The 9541-nt window shown below is 43.0% G+C and overlaps 1 protein-coding gene across 1 annotated transcript in view; it reads right to left on the bottom strand.

Annotated features, from left to right (window-relative positions):
• MAP4 (microtubule associated protein 4) overlaps window positions 1-8416 on the bottom strand; it is a 158458-nt gene extending 150042 nt beyond the window's left edge. The window contains 3 exon segments of the mRNA XM_073632497.1: window positions 4935-4994; window positions 8196-8343; window positions 8345-8416. Coding sequence (XP_073488598.1) covers window positions 4935-4994; window positions 8196-8343; window positions 8345-8401 — 265 coding nt within the window. The 5' untranslated portion in view covers window positions 8402-8416.
• Window positions 8417-9541: the final 1125 nt, after the last annotated feature.

Here is a 9541-nt window from a genome sequence, read left to right as displayed (position 1 = left end):
TGCCTGGTCTGAGGAGTCTGGATTTCAGCTCCGACATTCAGATGGTGGGGTCAGAATTTGGCGCATGGATCCATCCTGCCTTGTATCACTGGTTCAGGCTGGTGGTGGGGGGTGTAATGGTGTGGGAGATATTTTCTTGGCACACTTTGGGCCCCTTAGTACCAATTGAGCATGGTTTAATCACCACGGCCTACCTGAGTATTGTTGGTGACCATGTCCATCCCTTTATGACTACAGTGTCCCCATCTTCTGATGGCTCCTTCCAGCAGGATAATGCACCATGTCACAAAGCTCCAATCATCTCATCACTGGACAATGAGGTCCCTGTACTCCAATGTCCTCCACACTCACCACATCTCATCCAATGGAGCGCCTTTGAGATGTGGTGGAACGGGAAAATTGGCATCATGGATGTGCAGCCGACAAATCTGCAGCAACTGTGTGATGTCATCATGTCACTATGGAGCAAAATCTCTGAGGAACGTTTCCAACACCTTGTTGTATCTATGCTACGAAGAATGAAGGCAAAAGGGGGTCCAACCCGGTACTAGCAAGGTGTACCTAATAAAGTGGCCGGTGGGTGTGTACATCTGGGATAGAGAGAAGGTTCTGTAGGAACCGATTTCCAACATATACCCAGAGTTGAATGTTCACAAACTGAGAACCTCCCCCATCAACCTAATTCCTGTACACTGTGTGTGGACCAGGAGGAAGGAAAGCAAAAGCTGCAGAGGACAAATGATTTGCTTAAACTAGAACTCCAGTCAGCAAATCACTGATGTCCCCTTTTCCACCCAATGGTTTCAGCAAAACAAACACAATCCCGTCACCTAACTGTGTGGTTCTCCTCCTTCCCTGTCCTAAGGACCATGAAGTCCACCCTCTGGATTAGGTAATACATGTCCCAAAAGACCTTAAAAGCGAAATTGCACCCAAAAAAGGGGAAGTTCCACCCCCCCCCTTTGGCTTTTCTTTTGTTGGTGGGGGGGGGGGGGAATGGATCAGGCATCTAATTTTGCCAGGTACCTGCTCCCCCACTTCCAGTCAGATCACCATGGTATAAAAAAAAAGGGGAATGAAACTGCGCTGTAGACCAAATAAACAATGAATCGTTGAAAAGCTGCAATCCTAACAATAAACATCAATTGTGGGAAAACATAAAAAATAAAAAGAATTGCGCTAATCCATGTGCAAGATAACATAAACAAATATAAAAATAAGTGCAAAAGTGGAAAAATTAAATGTGAATAACAATTAATACAAATCCACCATAATGTCCCAATGAAGTAAGAGCCGGGGCCGAGGACATGGCCGGACCCGGGGGGGGCCAAGGACATGGCCGGACCCGGGGCCGAGGACATGGCCGGACCCGGGGCCAAGGACATGGCCGGACCCGGGGCCAAGGACATGGCCGGATCCGGGGCCAAGGACATGGCCGGATCCGGGGCCAAGGACATGGCCGGATCCGGGGCCAAGGACATGGCCGGACCCGGGGGGAGGTAAAGCAAGGACAGGAGACTGCTGTGCAATGCTGGCTGTCCAACAACCAGAAGTTTAAAAAGGAGAAGTTCACCTTTGGGAGCAAGCAACATGTTTCCACTTCTACAGCACCCCCCCCCCCCCCGTAGTCTACAAACTACGGGATAGATTTAAGGATTTTTTTTTTTTTTAACTAGTAATGGTGACGATCAGCAACTCATGGCAGACAAAATCAGGCACAGACCTTTTGGGGACCAGCGATACTAATACAGTGATCAGTGCTAAAAACACGCACTGTCACTGTACTAAGGACACTGGCTGGGAAGGAGTTAAAGTTAAAAAAAAAAAAACTAATTTCTTCATAAATTTAGCAACTGCGATATTGTGGCGGACAAAGCAGACACTGACTGATACTTCTGACACTTTGTGGGAACCAGTGAGACTAAGTGATAAAAATATGCACTGTCGCTGTACTGATGACACTGGCTGGGAAGGGGTTAACATCAGGGGCGATTAAATAGTTAACTGTGTGCCTAGCTGGTGTTTTAGTGTAGTGAGGGAGGTGCTTTTACTAGGGTGAAGGCATGGATCCGTGCCCCTGCTTTACAGGAACACAGGATCCATGCCTTCCCCACTGACAGAACGGCGATCTGCCTTGTTTACATAGATCGACAGATTGCCGTTCTGCCTCTAACGAACATCAGGTCCACGGGACCCGCTAATGAGCTCCTACTGTGTAGACTTACAGCTGCCAATGGCACGCATTCATGTTCGATATCCAGAAGTGCAGGATTACATACATACACGATCCTGCACAGCGGAGTCACCCTGGAGCAGTAAATGTGTTTAGAAGCTTTTAGTGGCCTAGGCTTTGATGCTTTTCCAAAGGGGGGGGGGGGGGGGTGATGGACGATGGATGGACGACATGCACACTGGCAGTGAGTCCAGGACCAGCAGAGTTTGGGCAGAAAAACACTTGAGTTTGCCAAGTGCCTAAAAGCTAGTGCACTGATCATTAATTCATTTCATTGGCCGGAATACATTAATTCTGGTTATGGAAATGCATTAACACCCAATAGCTTGACACCTATAAAAGCGTGTAGAAGCTTTGAAAATTTTTACAAGAGTCAGGCATTATTTCTGCAAAAAACGCTGCTGGCTTCTAGGAGAGTTAAATAAACGACCTTTGTGCCGAGGCCTTAAAGTGATTGTAAAGGAGGAAGGTCCATTCTATGCCTTAGGATAAAAAGCCCTGTGTATCAGCCCCCAACTGCCGCACACCCCGCCCCCCCTCCCTTACCTGAGCCCCATTTCTGCCCAGCGATGTCCACGAGACCATCGGCTGTCCGGGACTCCCCTCCTGATTGGCTGAGACACAGCAGTGGCGTCATTGGCTCCTGCTGCTGTCCAAAGTCAGTTAGCTAATCAGGAGAGAGAGGGGGCAGGGCCAAACAGCACCTCCGTATCTGATTGGACACAGAGCTGCAGCTCAGCTCAGGTGCCCCCCATAGCAAGCTGCTTGCTGTGGGGGCACTCGACAGAAGGGAGGGGCCTGGAGCACCGAAGAGGGACCCGGGCTGCTCTGTGCTAAACCATTACAGAGCAGATAAGTATAACATGTTATAAATAAAAAACAGAAGAAAAAAAAAATAAAAAAAAAATCCACACATAAACAAGGACCCTTACAATCACTTTAAAAAGGTGGTTGTAAAGTCTAAACATTTTTACCTTCATGCATTCCTCACTTTCGGGTGTCGCTGGGGCACAGGGAGCCGTTCGCTCTCATTCAAGGCCAGTGACAAGGGAGCGGGGCCGAGTCCCGCTGTCTGTGTCAATGGACCCAGCAGAGGGACTCGGGGTGCGCACAAGGCTTCCCATGGGGGCACTGGCCAGAAAGGAGGGGCAGGAGCGCCGGCGGGGGACCCGAAAAGAGGAGGTTCCCGGCCGCCCTGTGCAATTCCATTGCACAAAGTAGGCAAATATAGACAATGTTTGTAAAAAAAAAAAAAAAATTAATAATGTACCTATAGAACCCCTTTAAAGCTGGACAAAAAAATATTTTCTGCAGATGGCTGCAACACTATATAAAGCACTCAAGTGGATCAAAAAAAAAAAAAAAACAAACACACTAAGCTAATCCAGGTAAACGAAAATGTACAAGTTGGAGTTCTACTTTAATCATGGTGAAATAGTGATTGCTCGGTATGGAGAAAAGCGCACACACACGGAGCATCTGTCAGATTTTTGTTTTATCCATCTATAGTTTATATGATTAAAGTGGAGAGACACACACACACACACTCAGAGCGATGACAGGAAGCCGAACGCTGAGCCTCTGTGGTTTAAATTATTAATCAGCAATCCAAGACAGAAAAAAAAAAAAAAAAAAAAATCGGCTGCCAGATTCTCCAGGTTACAGGATATACCACATAAAGTCCGCTTTCTGCCAAGCGTGTGATGAAAATGAAGTGGTCATTCAGGCTGGACCTTTTCAGCACCAAGTCACTAAATGACATCACAGTGCAATGAGGCAGAGCTTATTGAGGACCCCACTACTGGAACGTCATGTCCCGTGCAGAGCTGTATAAACAGACCCCTTGGCTGGATTCAAGCAGGCAGCAAAAAAGAAGAAGAACTTAGCAGGTGGCGCCAACCTTCACCAAGCATCATCTGAATAGACAGGGTTGATGTAGGATACATATGAGCAATTAAAGCAAAACTAAAATAATAAATATATACATTGCAAACAGGCAGGTCCTTTATTATAGAAGAGCCATGCAATGTCTCTTCTGCAATAAAATACACCTACCTGCCCAAAACTGCAATCCTCTGCAAAATGTGCATGTAGAGCTCCCTTCACATTTCACACAGTGCCTGTGAGCTGGAAGTGACATCACCTCGCACCGGCCAATCAAAGTGTCCGAAGACGGACACCCCAGGAGAAGTTCCACATTACTCTCCTTAGTAAACTGTGCTGCCAGGAATGTGATGTGGCAACTGGCAGAACGCTGCACTAGAAAACCTCCTACCCAACAATCTTCACACTCAGGAGGTTCAAGATCATATATACGGTGCGGGAAACACCGCGAGTCCTGAGCGTTTCCCGTACCGCAGTGAAATGGCACTTCGTTTATGCGATCTGCCACCAGTGTCAAGGTAAATTAATGGCACCACAAAACAGATGGCAAAACGCACTGCTTTTGCAAGAAAAAAAAAAAAAATCACATGCGGCCCGATTCTGGTGCAGAAAAAAAAGAAGGATACCTGCACTTTTTTGTGTGGTTCAGTGCAAGTTGAGCCTATACAAAATGAATGGGCTCAAATCGCACTGCAAAGAATGGCATGTGATTTGAACAGGAATGCGGTGCGATTCCTATCCGATCACATGCGCTGTCCCGCAAGCGTGAACCCAGGCCAAGTGTCATAAACCAGGAAAGAGTTACAGAACTACGTACCGGAAACGCCAATCCCTCCTGTGCCGTGTTCGCCATTCGCAACCACTGCTGTTGGAGTTGCTAAACAAAAAGAAAAAAAAAAAAAAAAAAAAAAAAAAAAAAAAAGAGGACTTCAATTCTGTGAAACAATTTTTTTTTTTTTTATTATAAAAAAAAAGGATGATGAAATTAAAGTTATACTGAGGAGTACATATAAAAAACAACATGAAAATAGTATTCACTGAAAGACTACTTCGTTTTGGAAGGGTTCGTCATTCGCAACCACTGCTGTAGGAGTCGCTAAAAAAAAAAAAAAAAAAAAAAAAAAACCCACACACTTTAATTGGGTGGGTGGGTGGGTGGGTGGGGGAAATCTCCATGAACACCCCCACCTTCTCCCCCCACCAACTTTAACCACTTTTTGTTTAGAAGTTAAATTCGGTATTATTCTGCCAGAAAATGAATTCTAACATTATATATTTTCTTTAGCAGAGACCCTAGGGAATAAAATGGCAATCGTTGCAATTTATGCCACACAGTATTTGTGCAGCAATTTAGCAAACACACAAACATAAAATGTTGCATGATTAATCGTTAAAGAATCAGAGCGCGATTCTTCGCTATTGCAACCTATGGATTAGGGTGAAATAACACCTGGCAGTGACCAGAAGCACGTCATGTGAAATGCCCCGATCTCCAGTAAAAACTGTACAGCAGCTCTTTCCTATGTCCACCCACATTGCAGCCAACCTTGATTGCCCTGTTAATGGTAGAGCAGGTCGAGTCTATTCTGTCAGTGATTTCCTGAAAGAAATTAAAGGCTCAGATTTTTGGATTCCCTGCTGCCTGGGCTCAAGCAATATAGCACACATATTGTGGATCACTCTATTAGAGGATTGGATTGTATAGGAACACGTTAAACGTCTTTGGTACCTGATCAACATCACTATTCAACCATTGCGTTACTCTCACCATGTTCATCATAGGATGATCGGTTCCTATTCTTTGATTTGTACCATCTGCAGTGAATGCCTTGGTTGCCAACTACACCCAATTCTCACAGCACCAGAGGACTAACATCAAATCTAATTGCTCCAATAAACTCACATAACAGGACCAGGTCATCGTTCAGATCGTTTTATATCAATTAATTTGAACCAAGTCATATAAGCAACTGTTTAGCAGCTTGTTTCAGTATTAGTGAGATAAGGAAGAGCCTTAGATCCCCCGGGGGGCATTCACATTAAAACTGTCGGAAAAATATTATATATAACTATTTTTTCACATTTTCAATTATTGCGACAACGATCACATGACAGATCTTCTGTGAATGGTAGCTGGAATCAGGACTTTTGTTTCTTGAATTTGTGTTTGTATTTTGTTTTTCCTGCTTCTTGTCTGTTTTCATAACACTACTCTCTCGTGTGTTTTAACTTTTGTAGTATTGTGTGTGAAGTTGCCAAGATATCTCTATAGTCGCACTATGACTTATCTTATTCTGTGTAATCTATGAAATCAATACATTTTGTATTTTTAGAATGAACCCTGATTAAGACCCGCTGTTGTCCAAGTAGCCGCTTTTTGACCTGAGTAGCCTTACCTGGGGGGTCTCACTCTGTACGCTCTGCTTGGTTTGGCAATGGTAACAGAACCACATATTGGTGAGTGGTATAAAGGTTTAGTTAATTAATACTTTGTGGATATGCCTCTATAGGACCCGTTATTTTTCTATTTTTTATGTCAATATTTTATGTCACTGTATCTGCGCAGTCTTTCAAACGCCAAAAAAAAAAAAAAAAAAAAACCAGTAAAGTTAGTACTATTTTTTTTGTTTAAGATGGTACGCTGCGAGAATCGTGATCTTTATTTTAAGCAAAAAAAAAAAAAAAATCATGACTCATTTTGGCCAGAATTTTATATATATATATATATATATATATATATATATATATATATATATATATATATATATATATATATATATATATATATATATATATATATATATATATATATATATATATATTTTACGCCAAGTAAATAGATACTCTACATCTCATGCTTTAAAATTGTGCATGCTCGTGGAACAGCGGCAAATTATGGTACTTAAAAATCTCCATCGGCGACGCTTTAAACGCCTTTACAGGTCTAGTGCTAGAATTATTTCTCTTGCTCCAACGTGAACGGCGATACCTCACGTGTGGTGCGAATTTCGTTTACATATACATGCGCAACTTGGGTATGCTTTTGACGGAAGGATGGGTGCGCTTAAAATTCCTAATTTTTGAATATTTACACTGTTCCTTTCATTTTTTTTTTTTAAACATTTTTATCCCTTTTACAGGGAATGTAAACATCCCTTGTAATAGAAATAAGGATGACAGGTCCTCTTTATGGAGAGATCTGCAGACAAAAAAGACCCAAAATCTAAGAAATCTTTTACTTTTAAAACTAAAAGTTTTTTTTTTTTTTTTTTTTCACTTTTTTTGTTACGTGTTATAGGTCTTAAAAATATCAAATATATATATATATATACACTCGCCCGAGAAACAATCCAACTATGTGGCCTGCTAAGTCCCAGAGGCGATCAAAGAGTAGATCAGCGGTGACTGACAGTCAGCAGCTCTCTGCTCAGGGTTCTCAGAGCAGAGAGCTGCTGACTGTCAGTCACCCGCTGATCTACTCTTTGATCGCCTCTGGGACTAGCAGGCCACACAGTTGGATTGTTTCTCAGGCAAGCCAACGGAAACAGAATGCCCGAAAAACACCGGTAAGCAGCAGGGGGTCCCTCTCTGAAAGCTCGGAACGCTTCCATGAGAAAGCCAGCCACTGGCTGTAAATAATACCGGGGTTATGGCGGATATCTTCAATTATAATCCTGGTACACCACATACATACTAATAAGTGTGTGTGTGTGTGTGTGTGTGTGTGTGTGTGTGTATATATATATAATATATAATATATATAATATATATATATATAATTTATTATACACATACATATATATACACACACGTATTGCGGTCTTGAAGTGGCTAATATCACTTTCCGCAATTTCCACAGAGAAAAACTAAATGGATCGGTCACATGATTAAACCAATAAAAAAGAGGGCAATCTAAATTGGATGATAACGGTAATCAGAAGTGTCTTTGCTGGCTTACATCACCCACAGAAGCATCTGGAAACATACAAAGGGGCGGTTCAATGGTGAATTACAGGGAGAGCACACGTCAATGAGAAGCTTGCTGCATAACCCCCCAACCACCAGCCCACTGACTTACGCTCTGCATGGCCTCCATCGGAGAGTTTGTTCTTTGGGTCGGTATCATCATCCAGCAATGGAACATAATCCGTCTTATCGCAGGTCTCCCCGATGACATCGTCATAGGGCTCCGCCTCCAGCGAGCTGATGAAGTCCCGCTTGATTTCCCGGTTCGATGTCCAGGGGAGCGTCTCTCAGGGCGTCGCCGAGTTCCAGGTCAGCCATTGTCTACTTCTAGATCTGCGGAGATAAAATCATGGGAGGCATTAAAAAAAAAAAAATGGGGGCGCATAGCAAAACACTTTAAATGTATCGATCAACAATTGTGTACACGAGAGACAAAGAAAAAAAAAAAAAAATCATAATACAAAAGACATTTTGTCTGGAGTTTAAATTTACGGTAATTGAATGTAAACTCCACTGAAAGACATTTTGTTTGCTAAAGTCCCGTGTATCATGGATGGTGTGTTCAGGGTGATGTGCAGTGTTAGTTTTCCCCACACATAGCGTTTTGCTTTTAGGCCATAGAGTTGAATTTTGTTCTCATCTGACCAGATCACCTTCTTCCACATGTTTGCTGTGTCCTCCACATGGCTTCTCACAAACTACCAACAGACTTCTTATGACTTTCTTTCACCAATGTCTTTCTTCTTGTCACTCTTCCATAAAGGGCAGATTTGTGGAGAACACGACTAATAGTTGTCCTGTGGACAGATTCTCCCACCTGAGCTGTGGATCTCTGCAGCTCCTCCAGAGTTACCATGGACCTCTTGGCTCTTCTCTGATGAATGCTCTCCTTGCCGGCCTGTCAGTTTAGGTGGACGGCCATGTCTTGGTAGGTTTGCAGTTGTGACATACTCTTTCCATTTTCGGATGATGGATTGAACAGAGCTCCGTGAGATGTTCAAGCTTGGGAGATTTTTTTTTATAACCTAACCCTGCTTTATACTTCTCCACAACTTTATCCCAGACCTGTCTGGTGTGTTCCTTGGCCTTCATGATGCTGTTTGTTCACTAAGGTTCTCTAACAAACCTCTGAGGGCTTCACAGAACAGCTGTATTTATAGTATTTATATTGAGATTAAATGACACACAGGTAGACACTATTAGGTGACTTCTGAAGGCAATTGGTTCCCCTAGATTTTAGTTAGGGGTATCAGAGTAAAAGGGGTCTGAATACAAATGCCCCCCCCCCCCCCACTTTTCACATATTTATTTGTATCATTTATCATTTTCCTTCCTCTTCACAATGAGACACTTTGTGTTGGTCTATCACATAAAATTCCAATAAAATACATTTACATTTTTGGATGCAACATGACAAAATGTGGAAAATGTCAAGGGGTATGAATACTTTTTCAAGGC

The sequence above is a fragment of the Aquarana catesbeiana genome, linkage group LG05, assembly GCF_042186555.1.
Source record: "Aquarana catesbeiana isolate 2022-GZ linkage group LG05, ASM4218655v1, whole genome shotgun sequence".
In the NCBI taxonomy this organism is placed as follows: domain Eukaryota; kingdom Metazoa; phylum Chordata; class Amphibia; order Anura; family Ranidae; genus Aquarana; species Aquarana catesbeiana.
This window is presented reverse-complemented; position numbering and strand designations above follow the sequence as displayed.